We start from the raw sequence: 18,084 nt of genomic DNA, 5'->3' as shown, positions 1-18,084 counted from the left end.
TATCCAATAACTTTCGATCTTCGTCAGGAAAGCGGAAGTTCAGCTACTTTGGTCGCCATTATCAGCAAGAGCTAGGAAGTTTAGAAAGAAGTTTGTTTGGCAAGGAAAAGGTGAGGTAAATCAAATAAAATTGATTCAGCTTTGGTATATGGCTGCTTTGAGTAAATGTTTCTTGGCTGTGTTTGTTAAATTTTGTTACCTGGAAATTACGACCACCTGTCAATTAAAAGGGCGTATTTAGACAGGTGCGTGTTACCGTGTTCAACTTAATTCCATTTGTTACTTCCTGTTTGTTCCATTTGCATGAACTCTTTACTGGAGACCATGTCTTTCACAGTAAAAGTTTTAATTTAAAACTTGGCTGCATAGGTAAGGGGTTTGTGATGTTGGAGAGGAAAGGCTTTCATACATAGGCTACAGACCACTGAGTGAGTGCTCTGCAAGGCTCAATGGGTATGTGTAAAACACTTGCACTGACCAGTGATCCATAACTGGTTCAACAAAGGTCATGGTTTGTGCTATCCAGCCTGTGGGAAGCGCAAATAAAAGATCCCTTGCTGCTAATCGGAAAGAGTAGCCCATGAAGTGGCGACAGCGGGTTTCCTCTCAAAATCTGTGTGGTCCTTAACCATATGTCTGACGCCATATAACCGTAAATAAAATGTGTTGAGTGCGTTAAATAAAACATTTTTTTCTTCTTTCTTTCATACAGACCAGGGTTTGCACGCATCCTGGAAAACCCAGGAAAGTGCTTAAATTTTATTTTTATCCTGGAAAGTGCTAAAAACTATTTTTTATATATTTTTTTCATTTAATAATAATTATTATTCTTTTGATCGCCATTGAAGTCTTAGATGACCCAATACACAGCAAAACGGTATCCACATGTCAACGAAGCAACCAATTAACTAAATAAACAATAATTTTATGGGTTAGTTTTGATTGTTTGTGATATAAATTGGTGGCAACAGATTATTTTTGTGCTATCAATGAATAATGTGGTTGACATTTAGTTACTCACGGAAACGGGTATAATTCCGGTAAATTTCGTATTTGAAACACGATGTCACTAATGAGTTTCAAATAATTATTAATAAAAATAAAACATGTTTATATGATTTATGTAATTTTGTCATTTAAGGTACTTTTTAACAAACACAAATAAATAAGGATTTAAAGTACATACCTGTACTCTATAAGCACTGACCTATAAACATAATACCGTAAATGTATTGATTAATGTTAGACATTTTGTGACTTACAATTTTTTTCTTATTTTTTTTTAAATTTTTAATTTTTTTCTTTATTTATTGGAAATAATAGATCTGGATAATACCGGTATTTAAACATTACTGTCTCTTTTTCTTGATAGTTTTGGGTAAAAGAGTGAATTTTTTTTAATTAAAAAAATCTGGATAATATAAATTAAACAAAATTTTATTTATTTATTTTTATATAACGACACCCCAGTACATTGTTTATTTATTGATTGTTTATTTGTAAGTGAATTACAAGTCTTTTTTTTTTCGTCTTTTTTTAAAATACTTTGATGGATTATTATTCTATCAGGGTTTTAGATCTCATTAATTTGAGCACAACTGGGGTTTTTTGTCTGTTCTGAGCACTCTTAGTCTTAGATCTTGTTAGTATAATAATGTTAACAGCTGGTAAAGATGATGCTGAAATCCATTTCATTTTATATCAGTCAAATTAAGCTTAATATTTTAGTGGTATTGAGGTAAAAAATATGTTTGTGGTTAGCATATAACATTGTTTATACTCAATTTGGGCCTGCTTGTTTTGGGCACAATTTTGGGCCTTTCACCTTCACTTTGGTGCAGTCCAAAAGTCCCATCTATATAAAGTTATATAATTATGAATCATGTCCAAAAATAATTGAAACCCTCAAAAACATTTCCACAATGTGGTTATGGAGTGTTTTGCTGTAAGATCCAGCATTAAAGGTAGACTAAACTCCAACAAGAGCCTTTTGTGTTGGAAAGATGCATACCCGGACCACCAAGACATACTGACACTTTAACAAATGAAAAACGCGTAATTTTAGAATTAATAAAACAACGCGATTATTCCTGCTAACTGGGGGCAGCCATTTTGTTTCGTTTTTGTGACGTCGGTGGTATAGCTTCGGGCGAAGTGACGTCAGCTCAGGTCCAAGTTCTCTATTATGCACAGTGTAAACAAATGCTCTAATTTACGACAAGGCTCTTCACTTTCATCAACCTGACTTGTAAAACAACATAAATGACTTGATAGTATAATAAACTATTTAACTAAATATATTTCAATTTGCATCAATATAACGAAATGGAGTTATAGTATATATATTTTTTAAAAATCCAAAGAAAAAATGCATATTATTAGGCCTATTGGTAGGATACATTCGAGCAAAAACGACCACTCACGATACCCAAGTGATAATTTTTTTTTCTCTGGGACTACGTAATTGGTCAGTTTTGTGATTTTAGATGGGAAAGTACTTAATCAAGGGTTTTACAGAATTACTTACAGTAATAAAGCTGGTAAAGTCCATTACGATTTGAGGTTATCACACAATACCCTGTTATCTTCATAAAAGAGGCACGTCTTTTTAGTGTGTCTAGACACAGTGTCTAGGGACCGTCTAAATATACACCTGCCAATCAAGAATCACAGGTACAGGCCACAGAAAGAAAAGACCAATTAAGCAAGAAAACACTCCGACTACTATTTCAGTACGTGGGATAATTTATATACAAAATATAATAGTTATTTCAACATTTTGACAATGGTGGTTTATTTTGTATTGAAAAACCACATATACACGTTGCTGTGTTACTGGGATGAATATTATTACAGAACATTGCGATGCATCCGCAAAAATCAGGTATGTTTTGTTTCTTTAGTTCGAAGACTAATTCCTGTCGTGACACGTTAGGTATTACGTAACCACCAGCTCGCCAGAGGGCGTATTCACTGGGATGGTACAAAATGGCTGCGCCCGTTATATATAATAGCCGTCACATTTAACTGTTTTATTAATTAACTATACGATTATACTTGTTGATATTAAGCAATAATGTGCATTATGTATCATTCAATATGCACACCAGTCCAAAAGCCTTGCTTTAGCATTTCTTTAAGACACAGATGCATGCACACCCGCATACACACAATCAAAAAAAATCTGTACACTACAATATTTTGTTATTTATGTATTTTTACAACTTTAGCATCCAAGTGGTATATCAAGATTAGGTGTAGCTTATGTTTGAGACATAACAACCACTGAATAAACAGTTTACTGGGGTGCGGTTAAAAAAAACAAATTCCAGGTAATATATTCAGACTTTTGGAAAATGAACCAAAATGGTGCTTAAAAGTCCTGGAAAATGAAAATGTTTTAAGTGTATGAACCCTGACAGACCCTTCTTTGAGTGGTTAGGGTGGGGAAGTTGATGAACCCAGTTCAAGAGAGAAATGGAACCCACTGCTGCCACATAGGCTGCTTTTAACAAATAAGCAGCATGACATGTTTTTTTATGCACTTTCTCATGTACAAGTCAGTACATACCACAGCCATTGATATCTTGTGTACAAAGCAAAATTGTATGTACAATTTTGAAGTGGGAAGGACTTTCCTTTGACACTGTCACTAACCCTAACCCTAACTATTTATTAGAAGTATTTATAATGGTCTTTATACATTACAGTGCCAAAGGAAAGTCCTACCTTTCAAGTGTTATATGTACACAATATTATATGTATGTTAATAGTTCACAAATCACATCAGTTATAACTTGCCAATTGCTAATTTTTACACAGTGGCTAGCTACAACATTCTCTTTTTAGCTGTATAACATTTTCTTAAAAACTTACCATTTTAAATAATTTTCTGCAGAAATACTCAACATATCTTAAAATTGGCTAAAATAAAATTTATTCCATTGTGAGCCCTGAACTTATATATTTTGAAGGTTTAAGTGTATAGTGCTGCAGCAGTATATTAGTATGTATGATGTAATGTTTCATCAGGTTGGTACGAACCGCGATAGTTTTTGACACTTAATGTTTTCATTATTTGACGGGAAATAGGCAAACATACAAACCCCCCAGCATTTTATTAATTAGCGATGACATGAAATGGCAGTTGACAATGCTTTTTGTCAGCTAGGAGATATCATCGAAGTCATTGTAGGTAACCATATCTAGTGTGTGGAACCTTTGTGACTGTAATGTTTTTTTCGATATTTCTGTCTGGACAAAATGGGGGGTGGGAATTTACTGGTAATTAAAGGTGGGAGAGTAATTCTTAGCAATGTGGTTTGGACTTGGGAGCCAGTAGAGGTCAAATTCATCCAAGCAGCTACGTTATTAATTGTTCACTATAAACATGTGCTAACTCAAGCTGCCAAATGCTGCAGCCGTTTATTCAGTAAAGTTAGGACATTGTGAGCACAGAGGGCGGCACTGAATTAAGTCCTGAAGTAGTAATAGTAGATATGCTGATTTTCATAAAGAAAAATATGGTCTAAATACTATAGCATGACAAGCTGAAACTAATAAAGTTCATTAAAAAGTTCATCCCTTCTGCTTATTAAAAAAACAACCCATAAATTTTAATAAATTAAAATAATATTAATTACATATATATTGTAATACGGTTTGTTGCATGGCAATATATCGCAATGCGGTTTTGATGGCATCATTGTACCCCTATTTCAGTGTGACGATGGCTGAACAAGATCCAGTTCCAGACATTGATGAGGAAGACAACCCAAACTACAAACCGCCGGCCAAGAAGGAGCTCGGGGAAATACTGAAAGCCGATGACGATGACGAAAGCTTAAGAAAGTACAAAGAGGCATTGCTCGGAGCAGGGGCATCTGGAGACGTAATTATCATAGGTGAGATTTCAATAGGGCTTTAACAAAGTTATACACATTTTTTAAAGAAAGTAGCTAGCTTTTCAAGAACTGTGAGGTAGTTCTAAGCCTTTAAAAAAAAAAAATTAGAGAGATTTTGAAGTATAATTACAAACTTTCTGCCATTATACAATTTACTCTGTTGTGATCCTAGGACAACATCACTGAAAAAAACCTTGATGGTATCCTTCAATAAACCTTAGAAAATGACATCATTACATCAAATGGGGATGTCATTATGTGAAACAGTTAATGGAAAAAAAACATTAGAAGCTGATTTATGTATATTTTTAACTTTAAAAAAAAGTTGTTTGTAATTTTTTGCTTCCATATACATGCCCTGTACTTATGAAACGTTTAAAGTCTAGGCAAGTCTTTAATAACATCCTGAGACTTCAACGTCATGGCAAAACATGTATACAAATTGCAGGCATGTGACGTCATTCAATATTTCAGTTTAAACAAAAGTTTTATAAGCACAGACCACGGTGTACATTTGTATACCGTATATCTTCGCCTATAAGTTGAATTTTTTTCACCCAAAAATTATTTTATAACTTGGGGGGTCAACTTATAAGAGGGTAAAAACATTTCACCAAAAAATATTACTGTTTTGGGGATTATTTTACAAGTTTTATTGTTGAAGTATGCCCTGTATTTATACTCAAATATGTTAATTTGACACATTTATTTTTTATAACCTATTTTTGGGGGCATTAGAACGGTTTTGGTTATGCGTAAAGGCATGCGATCTCACTCACATGCCAAGACAGCAGTCCACTTAGTTAAATTAACAGTCATCACTAATAGCAAAAATGTAAACAATACTAACTACCTGTTGCCTGAGTTTATTTTGAAATCTGGTCATTTGCATTAATGGTTGTTCAAACAATGTTTTGTCGGTGATTGACTTCATGTATATTACTGAGCTTTCCCTTAAAATAGACTGATCTCTGCAGTTCACTAGAGCAATAGGGACACACATCATTTGGTACAAAAACCAGTGTACTTTCCAGAGTTATCCTCCTTACATGTATTAATATGGCGGCAAAACGTGATACTTTCAGTTTTATCGTAGTGATCTGTTGTCAGTGTTTATAAATAAAGTTGTCTGTGCACAAAACCATCTGTACAGTGCCATACAGTAACAGGCAAACAGCTTTCACTCTCTACTAAGGGAATATTTCGTTTTGATGCTATGTAATAATGATAGTTTGATTGGAATAATCTGATTATATTGCGATGTACAAAACGTGAAAACCCGAAGTTTGTAAAATAATTTTCTTTTGTTCAAATATTGTATATTATTGTTCTCATGTGCTAAAAATAAGAAATATTTCAATATTTATAAGTTGTTTTTCATGGGTCGACTTATAAATGGGTCAATAAAAAAAAAAAAGTTTTCAGGGCTTGAAATTAGGGACTCGACTTATAGCCGAGATCGACTTACAGGCGAAGATATACGGTGCTTAATTCGGGGTACAATCTAGACGATTTTTAAAGGTCCCTTTTTGGTGCATTGGAGAAAAAATAACGTTTCGGAAAGAGTACCGTATTTTCCCCACTATTGGGGTATTGAATTAACCATATGAACTGGGTATTGCATTAAACACTACAAACAATGTAGTGCTAGGCCTGGATTTGAACTCCAGACCATCGGGACTGTAGCCGATCACTGTATCCACTCTACCATGCAGTGGATCAACAAGTGAAACTGCATTTTAATACTTATAAATCTCATAGGGTGTATTTTGACGGAATGAACCGAACGTGTACGGAATAAAACAAAGATTTAGTCCCATGCCTCATTCTGTCTTCTGTGCTATATTTCTTCCAAAAGCACCATCAAAAGCACCCGTGTGGAAGAAATTTTATACAGAATAGTCAAAATGTCTAATTTTTTAAAGGCAAAACATAGCGATATTGGATTACGAAATATAAACTTCATGTTGGTTTTACAGAACAAATTGTTTTAAAATATATTGTATATAACTATCACTAACCCTAACCCTAACCCTAACCTTAAACTAATTCCAAGAAATATTTCTTTAAAATAGAGTATACGGTACTTTTGCCAACGTTTCAAATAGAAAAAAAAGGATTTCTCAAGAATATAACCAATATCAATACATTGGTCAAATTAGTGTTCCAGTTTTATATCTCTTCATCATATACTTGTATCTGGGTTTTTTAAAGCTTTAAAAAAGAAGCAGATTGGTTATAAGTTTGGGAATATACTTAATATGGAATGGGGCTGGTAACTGGTCTCAAAATATATGGTAGATTATACCCTGTAATTGTCTATATCATATCAGTAAAAAAAAAGAGACAGAGAGACACACACAGAGAGAGAGAGAGACAGAGAGAGAGGGGGGGGGGGGGGGCAGTTTTCCAGCTGGACTACCATAATATTATATGATACTATGTAAATGAATAATAGTGGTGTGCATACATGTAGTCCCTGGTGCTGTACAGGTTCAGAGAATTTATACTGGCCCAGGCCAGTTTCTTGAGACAGAGACTAGTTCACTAACCCTGTAGTAATATAGGATCTATATCAGACCGTTTCAAGAGCATTTCAGCATTAATGTTTAAATGTATATAATTAATTTGATTTTGTTATTTTATTTTTCAGATGCAAATAAGAAAAATGTCATAGTTGAGAAACTGGCCTTGTGTCCTGATGACAGGGATGAAATGCTACTAGATCTTTCTGGTGTGTTCTCTGAAATATATCTCTGTTCAGTTATACTATTCATGTTTGCAAACGTTTTGCGAACTTAAAGATGGCACTATTGATATTGGTCATTGTTTCTGTCTGTCTTATTCTTTTTGCAGTTTGAAACCTTATTTCTTCCTAATCATTAATAGTCTTCATCTGTAGAAGGTCATTTTTAACCTTTAGACTACTGGATTAATTTTTGACAAAAAACACATTGAGTGGGTATAAGTTTATAATTTTTACTCATATATATTCACTTAAATGTTTTATAAAAACATAAAATAAAGTTCATATATGAATTGGTAAGTATTATTTTCATGGGTTATTGTAATTTTTATGATATTTTAGATTAGTTAATGGTGATTAAAATTAGGCAAAAAATAAAAAAATCATGTTTACTTACAGGCATTTGTCAGCTGTCCAGTATTTATGTCCATTATTCCCGATAACGGTGGTTTTATGACCAGCATTTTTTTTTTTAAAACGCACTATGATTCATATTCCAATATTTGGTGATTTTCGTTGTTGGTAAAACTATTATATTTATTATCAAATTAGCCGTCACAATCAGCCATCGATCCCTGAAAATGACTGCCACGTGCCGCCATTGTTGTCAAGCGAAAATGCTTGCCCAAAACCAAAATTCCAATGTATTTTCCACTAAAAAACATCAAACAAAAGCTACGATGCTGTAAAACAAACTGTTTCCTGTTAAGAAAAAATGTTTCTGGTGAGTGTCGTGTGCAAAACGGCAGGAAATATGAATTGGGGAATGCACTGTATACAGTGTACAGTATGTCGACTGGCATGATATCGGGCGAGATTTCTCGCCTGCAGTAGTCAGAAGGTTAAGGTGCATGATTAAGTAAAATACGTCAAATGTGAACAATTCATTGTGTGTGGTTTTGTTTTTGTAAGCATGGTGGGAGTTTTTTCTTATTTTTTTTTCATAATTTAGTTTTTGGTTTTTGGCACTCATGTACAATTAAACAAGTATATAGTTACATTCTTGAAGGTTGTGGTCTATAAATATTGAATATTGTGATTTTCTTTTGTTATTTCAGTAAATTTAAAAGAAATAGAAAAGAAGAAGTTTATAATCAAGGAAGGCTGCCAGTATAAAGTTAAAATTTACTTCTACGTTCAGCGTGATATTGTGCAAGGTCTCAAATACATCCAGAAGACATACCGAGCTGGCATTAAAGGTTGGTAAATGGAAATAATTCATCTGTTAATAGATATAGATATAGATACATACATATACATACATACATACATACATACATACATACATATATATATATATATATATATATATATATATATATATATATATATATGGCATACATACATACATACATACATACATACATATATATATGAAGAGTTCAGGCGCAAAAACCGACAAACGCCATTTTGGTCGAAAATAAACCATGGCGACCATTACATAGTACTGGTGGCGTATTTACTGACAGCATATCTGTTTCTTTGCAAAAGCCGACACCTACTTCATAAAACCCACAAGAATTCCATGATTCGTTTCAGAAACCGACAAGTGACGGGTATCATTTTTCGCAAATACCGACAACTCCATTTATCCAATCTATACGCCGTAATTAGTCACGTGATTCAACATGGCAGCGCCCAGGATCCCTCTCATTACTCACTAAAGTTTTTACGTATTTTATCGAAAATTTCCTTTAATAATGGAGAACTTTGATGACATTGACGAGACAGTGGTATTATCACCAATTGGGCGTAAACGGGAGAACAATTCAGGCAATTCTGGACGCTCCCTTGCAAAAAACGCGCGACATAGTGGTGCTGAAAAACTTGCTAGCATTTCGTGTGTACATAATGTACGTAATGTGTGCTTGGCGACTTCCCTGTCCAATGATGATTTAACCTACGCACATGATCGGTTATATTCTACTGAAAACAAGGTTACTCAGGATGCCACCCTGCTTTCTTACATGGATATCGGTAAATGTGTGCGGAGGCGACCAAGGATAGACGATACTTCTAAAATTAAGAGGAATAGAGAAATTTCAGTGAAGTACTTCACTTTGACTGCAAACAAAGAGAAGATACCAGTGTGCAAGGCCTCATTCATGAGCATTTTCGGTGAGTATAGTACCCAGTGTAATAAAGTTCTAGACCCTAGGCCATAAATGATCTAGTTTTCATTAGTATCAAAATGCCATGCAAATAAAAAAGTATTATAAGTTGTAGAAACATCACGAGGGGCAAATGGATTTTTATGTGCCCTCTGTGTGCTTCGACTCGGGGTAAAAGAGCACACAGAGGGTACGGTGCATAAAAATCCATTTACCCCGAGAGATACTTCAACGGATTTATCTGGCCGACATTTAACTATATATTATGATGATGTATTTACAAATTTCCGCGATTAAAGGTTTACACTTTTCTAAGAGTACGGCGTCTCCCTAAAACTGAATGTTTTCCTTCCATAAACCTAAAACAAAAATGACGTCAAACCTTAGAAAATGACGTCATTTATATCTCGGCGGGGAATACAATTCAATAAGAGAATCTGGCTTTGCCTTCCAGTGTATAATGGTTTTGTCAAAGGCTAAATGATCAATGGAATTCAAGTATTTTACATGCAGGCGAGATAATTAATATTAGCCCCCGAACCAGAGAGTGGCTAGCCACACCAACTGACCAAGGCTATGCAATTGTTTGCTCCAGCGGCCATATTTCCTGGTATGGCAGACGCGTGCGCAGGGGGAGGGTTTTAGGGGTCGAACCCCCCCCCCCCCCCTGCTCAAGGCGAATTATTTTTTTTTGTCAGAAAGCAGCTCGGCTAGCCAGCAGAAAACACCTCAGAATAGCCCTAGAAGGGGCTTCGCCAGACACCTCGACCCTCCCCCCCCCTGCAAAATTTCCTGCGCACGCCCCTGTATGGTTACATGACTGCTAAGTTAGCTCCACTTAGCAAATATTCACCCCTACCCAAGACCAGGCTATACCCATTTATTCTGACACCCCCCCCCCCCCCCACCCACCCCTTCCCACACATTTTAACCTTACTATATGGGCTTTGGGAGTGGCTCAGGTCTTATCTAATGACATAGTCACGTACTTTGAGCCTTCAGGTGGGACCCACCTTCATAAAATCGTGGATCTTCCCCAGATTTCATGCCGAATGATAACTGCTTATTGTTATGTACTCCAGTATCGTTATTTTAATAATTTTCTTATTTTCATTTCCATTTTATTGTTTCAGGTGTCAAGAAAGATCGGTTAGCGAATATTGCCAAATATTGGTCAGAGAATGGAGTTGCGAGACCAGAACATCGTGGAGGTGTGCGAAATGTGGAGAGGAACCTTGCCAGAAAAAAAGCATGCCATTTCGTGACCACATCACAACGTTCACTTGTCGAGCTAGCCATTATGCTCGGCGTGGCACCCCTGGCCGGAAATACTTACCAGCGGACCTGAACGTCAAAAAGATGCACCAAATGTTTCAGGATCAGAATAATTTACAGATATCGTATTCACTATACTACAGTGTTTTTGTCTACGATTTCAACTTGGCCTTTGGTCATCCTGCTGTGGATATATGCAGCACATGCCTGAAGTTCAGGCTACAGCTGAAGGACCCATTCATCACAGATGATAATAAACGGAATTGTTCGGCCATGTTCATTCTTCACAGGCGTATGGCAAGGAGATTCTATGACAGTTTAAATAATGTCGAGGATTCATTCACCGTTTGTTTTGATATCATGGAGAATCTTGTTCTTCCAAAGTCTCCCATAGGACAAACCTTCTATTCTCGGCAGCTCTACCTCTATGTATTTGGTGTAGTTCACCACCGCGGCCGAGGTCTTCCACAGGGAAAAGATGACATTCACCTATACATATGGCTAGAAAGCCAGAACCGCAAGGATAGCAATATGGTGGCTTCAGCCTTAAACCATTTTTTCATTTTTGTTGTGGGGGACCAACTGAAAAGGAATCAACACTTGCGCTTGTTTTCAGACTCCTGCTATGGCCAAAATAAAAACATCAATGTTTTGTCGATGCTGTGTGCTATGCGAAAACAGAACTTTCCACAGCTGAGCATCGAATACACATTCCCTGTCCGAGGCCACAGTTTTCTTCCAGCAGATAGGGTATTCGGGAGGATCGAGCAAGACATTAGGAAAAATAATACTATTCTCCTACCTGATGAGTATGTTGCTATTCTAAACAAACACGGCAAAGTACATGAGTATTGTACAGATTGGCAATGTCGCGATTTCAAGACAGCTGCAGCAGCGCATTGCAAGTCCCAGAGGTCCTTCAAGATCAGCGACGCCAAGGTCCTACGCATCAATTCGGATCAAGTTGGTTTCAAGCAAGTCTATGGTGGTGACTTTTGTGAACACGTTATTCTCAAGAAGGGTAGAAAATGGGAGAACTTCAAGCCAGCCATCACTCCCATGGTCAATTGTGTGAAGCCTGCCAAGAAAGTTGATGTCCTCAAACTTATTGATGAGATTGGTGCAGCTGACACTGTCCGGATCTTTTATGAGAATATCTTCGCCGATGTCGGCCAGCGTGACATTGGCAGACAGGACCTCGAGGAAAGCAGTGATGAGGACTGAACTGTCATTGGTTGGTTTCAAGCTAGTGCTACATTATATCCTACTGGAACTTTGTGTGGCGATACTAGTCACAAACTGTATAAACCTTAAGAACCTTGACTCTCTTTCGTGGCGGTGATTATTCCTTTGTAGTTAATATCAATCTGATTAGATTTCTAGTCATATGAATGTTTGTTTCCCCCAGGACCTCTTGTTTTGTTAGATTAATACTGATTTATGTTGAATATTGAATAACAGTCATAATATTTGCCATTTTTAACATATTTGTGTACTTTGAAACATATAATGTATGGACTTGTCTGTTTTTGCCGTAAAACGGAATCAAAAACTACATTTTTCTACTTTATTAATAAATTAATATTTTTGAAATTCTGTCCTTGGTTTACTTCACTTATAACAATTCAGAATCACCCTATACTAAATTGATATGCTTAACCTAGAAAGCACACCAAAAAAACCTCTTTTACAGAAAATGATCAAAATGGATTTGTCTGTTTTTGCATCTGAACTCTTCATATATATATATATATATATATATATATATATATGGCATATTTTATTTACAGATCGTTTTAAAATTTATTTATGCTCATATAGAAAACTAGGTACATAATTACATGGTGTGTTGAAATGGACCAAAACTACAGGTTGGAAATAATCTACATATTTGTTCTGGTGTGAGCCCTGTAATTACACTGCCTTTTTAAAATCAAACTCTTTATATTAAAACAGTATTTGTACTTTGACCTGTTCACCAAAACAAATAAATGCGATTCAGTTTGTCGCTTGAAGTTTCTCCACAGGACTAGCTCTTGCACTTGGCGAAATTTATTTTAATTTGGTGAAATAATTTCATGAAATAATTGATATTTTGTTACAAAATAACTGGGCTTTTGGATTTTTTAATTTTTGAAAGATAATTTAGCGAAATTTTCTTCTGATACAGAGCTAGCCCTGTATCATAACCTATAGGTTGTGGTCTTATATTTTTAATTAACCTGTTGATAGGGCACTGTCAATTTTCTTTTTTAACTCCAGACCTGTTCTCCATTGTAGATAAAAGTCTTTGCCTAAAACACTTGAAAACAATAGAGAAATAAATATATTTGTTCTCAATAAATTTTTACAGCAATAGTTAAGCCAGAGCTTCATAGATTGCTTTATTTTCAGTGGACACAAAGAAATTGATGGTCGGAAGCTACGGCCCCAAAAAGGAACTCCAGTCATATATTCAACCTCAGTTTGAAGAAGCACCATCTGGGATGATGTCAAGGGGAGACTACAAGATAGAAAGCTTATTCACTGACGATGACGGAAACGAGTACTTGAAGTGGGTGTGGCACCTGGCGATTAAAAAGGACTGGGAATAGAATATTGACCTGACTCTGTCTTATCTGTACATTTACGAGCCGTATTAATCTTTTATATTATATATCTGGCTAGCTGCATGTGATCTGTTGCCTTCTGTCAAGACATAGTTTGCTACGTGTACAGTTAGTTTCCAAGCTGGAGCCACAGTTAACAATCAGGGAACTGAAAGTTGTGGAGTGGTGAACAAATTTTATATGTGTGTTACTAAAATTATGACGATCTCACAAGGTTTTACACTTTTAGAGAATCTGTAATGTGTAGATAATATTAATAGCATTTAACACATCACTGTCCAAGTGGTTAACCTTGAGGATCATGTCAAAGGCTGTATTATGAATGCAGGGCTCAAACTTAAGAATTTATTACCCACGGCAGTTCAAAACAGAATTGCCCTGTGTAAAACTGATGGCAATTTTGAGTTTGTGTATAGTAATTTTTGCAGCAAATAAACATGACTGTAATATGTACTAATGTTAAATACTGGCAGTTAATGTACAGGAAATGTATACATTTTGCTGTCATTGAAGAGCTTTACAAAAGTGCCATCGGTGATGCACCTAACCTATGGCAATTTATATCTAAACAGTGCTGTCGTTAAGTTTAAGCCCTGTGAACGTTACCAGGGACTTTTTAAAGGTTTTTTGGGGTTTTTTTTGTAATTAACCAGTAAATTTTGTTGCTAGTATTCAACTTTTTTGTCAAAGCAGAGAACTGTAAAACAGAAAATGAATTCTTGAATGGGGTCAATTTGTACTGCGGAATCCCCTATGGTCTTTCAACTGTGAGCTACCTAATGTTGCTTTAGATTCATGGTTCAAGTTATTACCAGTTTAAAAGTTTGCAGTTAAAATTTCCAATGAATAGACTGTAAGTTCCTTGGTGTTAGGCTCGCATTCAGTTAATGCGATTTCACACATGAGTTTATCGATACAGTGCATTCACATAGTACTAATTCCATATACATGATTCCACGCACGGTTATTCAGTGCACTGGGGAAAAAAGTTAATCGATGTGCAATTTTTCTGCACGCAAGTTTTTCATGAAGCTTTTACTTTTGGCTTAAACTACACTCCGACAGCAAAAAACTTTGCATAGTAATCCACTTGCGAAAATGCACATGTGGAAAAGCACATTTCCGCGCATGATAAAACGTGTGCGGAATTGCAGTAATGGCTATATTTCTTCAATGTCTCTTTGCCACGTATCTGTTTTTTCTTACAAGATAAATTGACATGAAAAAAAGGTTTTGTAGTAAACTTCAGATATGCAGGGCCAGTAATTACTATATCATGTCACAATAACTTAATAAAATTTATTTTTTATTTACTAATTTGGAATAATACTTTTTTCGTGTCAGATGTGTTTCTTCCAAAAACATTTTTGTAAACTCCTCTTATGGCACATGCTGTTTAATAATTGTCAAACATTTTACATGTAATGGTGCCAAAATTATTTCTGTTATATATTTATTCCAAGGTACCGGTACATTAGATTAGTCTACACATGTTTTTTTCATAATAAAGGTGATTTTAAGAAAACAGCACAATGTCTTCAAGTTGATATCAACTTCAAACTGATATATATATTTTATATGATGTTTAATCAAACAGCACCAGATTAAAAAATAAAATTGTGTGTTATAGCTTTATTAATGTTTTAATGTCTTCTTAGAACTGTTTGTATTTTCCCACATTTTTGTTTTGTTTTTTATGGCCTCTATAGTATATTGAATGGATTATAAACTTTTGTTCTATTTTATATATATATATTCTACGCAGTCAAGTTAGAAATGAGAACGACATGTAAAGTAAATACTTTCTGAACTGTATACGAGTGCTCTATTATTGGAAAGTTTTTGTCAAATGTTAAAATTGCTGGACAATTGGATTGCAGATATTTGTTACAGTTAATACACATACATGTACAGTTAAGTGGAATCAACTACATTGTTTATCTTCGATATCATGTTTCAGAAAACAAAGTTTATTCGTCTTTGGTTGTTTTGAGGGTTTTTGTTTTTTAATTAAAACATTTCACATATATAAAGGCCCATTGGCAAAATGCAGCAAGTTAAAATGGAGTACAAAATGAGTTGTGATATTTTAAAATATGCATCAAAATAAAGTAGCCAGTTACAAGAGAAATATCTTCCTGAAACACCAAGTTTAAGAAAGCAAATTTAACTGCTTAATAAAAGCCTTCAGTACATTTGATAACCGTCCCAGAAAGTGATTTTTCTCAAAGTTGTTAATATACCACTTTTACCATAGCAGGGAAGCATTGTCCTAAAGGGATTTTATCACCTTTATGCTTTATTGATAACCAGCTAGCATGTGTGAAATGTCTGTAGACTTGTACAACACCAATGAAGTATGTGGTATTGACATTATAATTTTTTTTTAATTGTAGTATTTTGGAAATACATTTTTTTTTTTGGTATAATTTAAACATTTTGCATGTGATCTATTGATGATTAGATTTTAAAAATTTATATTCTTATTTAGATTAATTCTTTCAACTTTTGTTAAAAAATGGGTCTGGGGGTGAGTCAGTTTGTTTTACCGTGATTTACTTATTTGTTTATCAATATTTAACCACTCGGAAGCAATGGCACAAAATGATATCGGAAGTACTTGTGAGCTCTTTAACCATGTATAAAGAAAACATATTTACATTTATACTTCGGTAATTGAGTAGGTCCAATTTATGATTTAAAAAAAAAGTAAAAAATTCCACACCATTTAGAATCTTAATACATGTATAATTATTTTTAACATCTTTCATGTTCAGCGGTATTGATGTTTGGAAACTGCAGCATTACAGCCTGGTATTTATGAACCATTTAGAGTATCTTTCAGTCAAGAGTCACGACCAGTGGTAGACCCAGAGGGGTGTGTCCCTTGAATAGATAAACAAAATGATCACATTATTTTCTAGCAATGTTAGTGAAACATTTTCTTAAAATGCATATTGATTTCACCATGAGATGGTTCCAGTAGAAACAAATTCAAATCTTTATAAAATATTTCAAAGGCCCTATATAACTCTGGCCCTCCTGTCAAATCCTACCTGTTAAGATAATACTGGATCTTCTACTGTAAATGTTTCATCAGTACATGGCAAGGAATTGGATATTTGTGATTTTGAACATGCTGTACCAATTGTACTGAAGTCGTGACAGTTTGTGAAGTTGCACAGAGCCAAAATTCATGCGACATGTATGTTCAATCACATTCCTTTTAAAACCACTTTATACGATAATCTTCACATACATACAACCTCAATTACCATATCAAACTATTTCATTAAATGACATGACCAAAAGTGTACAGTTTCTAAACAGTCGTTACGTTTTACATTATTCATATATGTATAAAATTAACCATGATGGTTTTAGATTGTACAAAAAAAAAGTAAACTGGTATGTCATATTTTAACATCTAAAATGCATTCTTGCCATTCATGCACATTTGGTAACAATTTTTATTTTAAATATGTATATATTAATTAAAGGTATTAATTTTGTTTGAGGTTTATATAACATCTGGAATGCATAAAGTAATTAGATGTGTAAAAGAGTTATTGACAATTTCCATTTCATTATTGTTTAATGAAAATGAGATGCATGCAGGAAATTTATTTATAAATACAGACATTATTTCCATGTGTTTTGTGAGCATAAACTGTCTTAGAAAATCTGTGTACACCTTTGCTTGACTGGTACATATTTGAATATGTAACCACTAGCCCAGAATTGTGCTTAATGGTAAAATACTTTTAAAATGTTATGCTCAACTGTATCAAATTGCTGTTTTGTATACGTTTACATCATGTACTAAACACTGGTAATGATTAATCATGTTTATTTCTCTTCATGATTAACATTTGCACCATTATTATACATTTCTGTCTTGTGTTCTTTTCTTTCTTTTTTCCATTCCATTAATTCTACATATTAAAAAAATGAGTTGTTTAATGGATTTGATCAAACATTAGTTGAACATTGGTTATAAAATTTAAATAATTTTTCTTCTTATCTTTAAGAAATGTGTTAAAATCATAACTTTAGTACAATAAATCATTGTAGGCCTATTAATGTAATTTTTATCAATGGAATATGTTTTAGTTTTACGAAAAAATCTTGTAACCATAGTCACCAACATGCTTTTCTTAATGTAGTCATTTTATTTCATGTGGTCTCTTATATTGGTGTTTTGTTTGCTTTAAGTGTTTATAGCATTAACTCTAGTTTTTTTCTTTTTTCTTTAGTCTCATTTTAGTTCTATTTTCTATTTGATATAACATGTTAAAACTATGCAAATATGATTCCCAACATTATTTGTTCGTTATCTTTGTATTAATGCAGTACACATTTCATGATAAATAAATATTACAAGACTTTTGTTTGCTGTCTTCGTATTCTTTACATTTGAGTAGTAGAAGTTTGTTTTG

At 34.3% G+C, this 18,084-nt stretch overlaps 1 protein-coding gene across 2 annotated transcripts; it reads left to right on the top strand.

Moving 5' to 3' along the window:
• Positions 1–3: 3 nt before the first annotated feature.
• LOC121379229 (rho GDP-dissociation inhibitor 1-like) lies at positions 4–18,034 on the top strand. Of its 2 annotated transcripts, none has more exons than XM_041507742.1 (5): positions 4–110; positions 4,723–4,904; positions 7,558–7,638; positions 8,709–8,849; positions 13,431–18,034. In XM_041507742.1, exons 2-5 carry the CDS (start codon positions 4,730–4,732, stop codon positions 13,628–13,630), a joined length of 597 nt encoding a protein of 198 aa, XP_041363676.1. In that variant the 5' UTR covers positions 4–110; positions 4,723–4,729; the 3' UTR covers positions 13,631–18,034. The 2 variants fall into 2 exon arrangements, with proteins under 2 accessions (XP_041363676.1, XP_041363677.1); XM_041507743.1 differs by having other exon boundaries at positions 29–115.
• Positions 18,035–18,084: the final 50 nt, after the last annotated feature.

This window comes from Gigantopelta aegis, chromosome 8, assembly GCF_016097555.1.
Source record: "Gigantopelta aegis isolate Gae_Host chromosome 8, Gae_host_genome, whole genome shotgun sequence".
NCBI classification, from domain to species: domain Eukaryota; kingdom Metazoa; phylum Mollusca; class Gastropoda; order Neomphalida; family Peltospiridae; genus Gigantopelta; species Gigantopelta aegis.
This window is presented reverse-complemented; position numbering and strand designations above follow the sequence as displayed.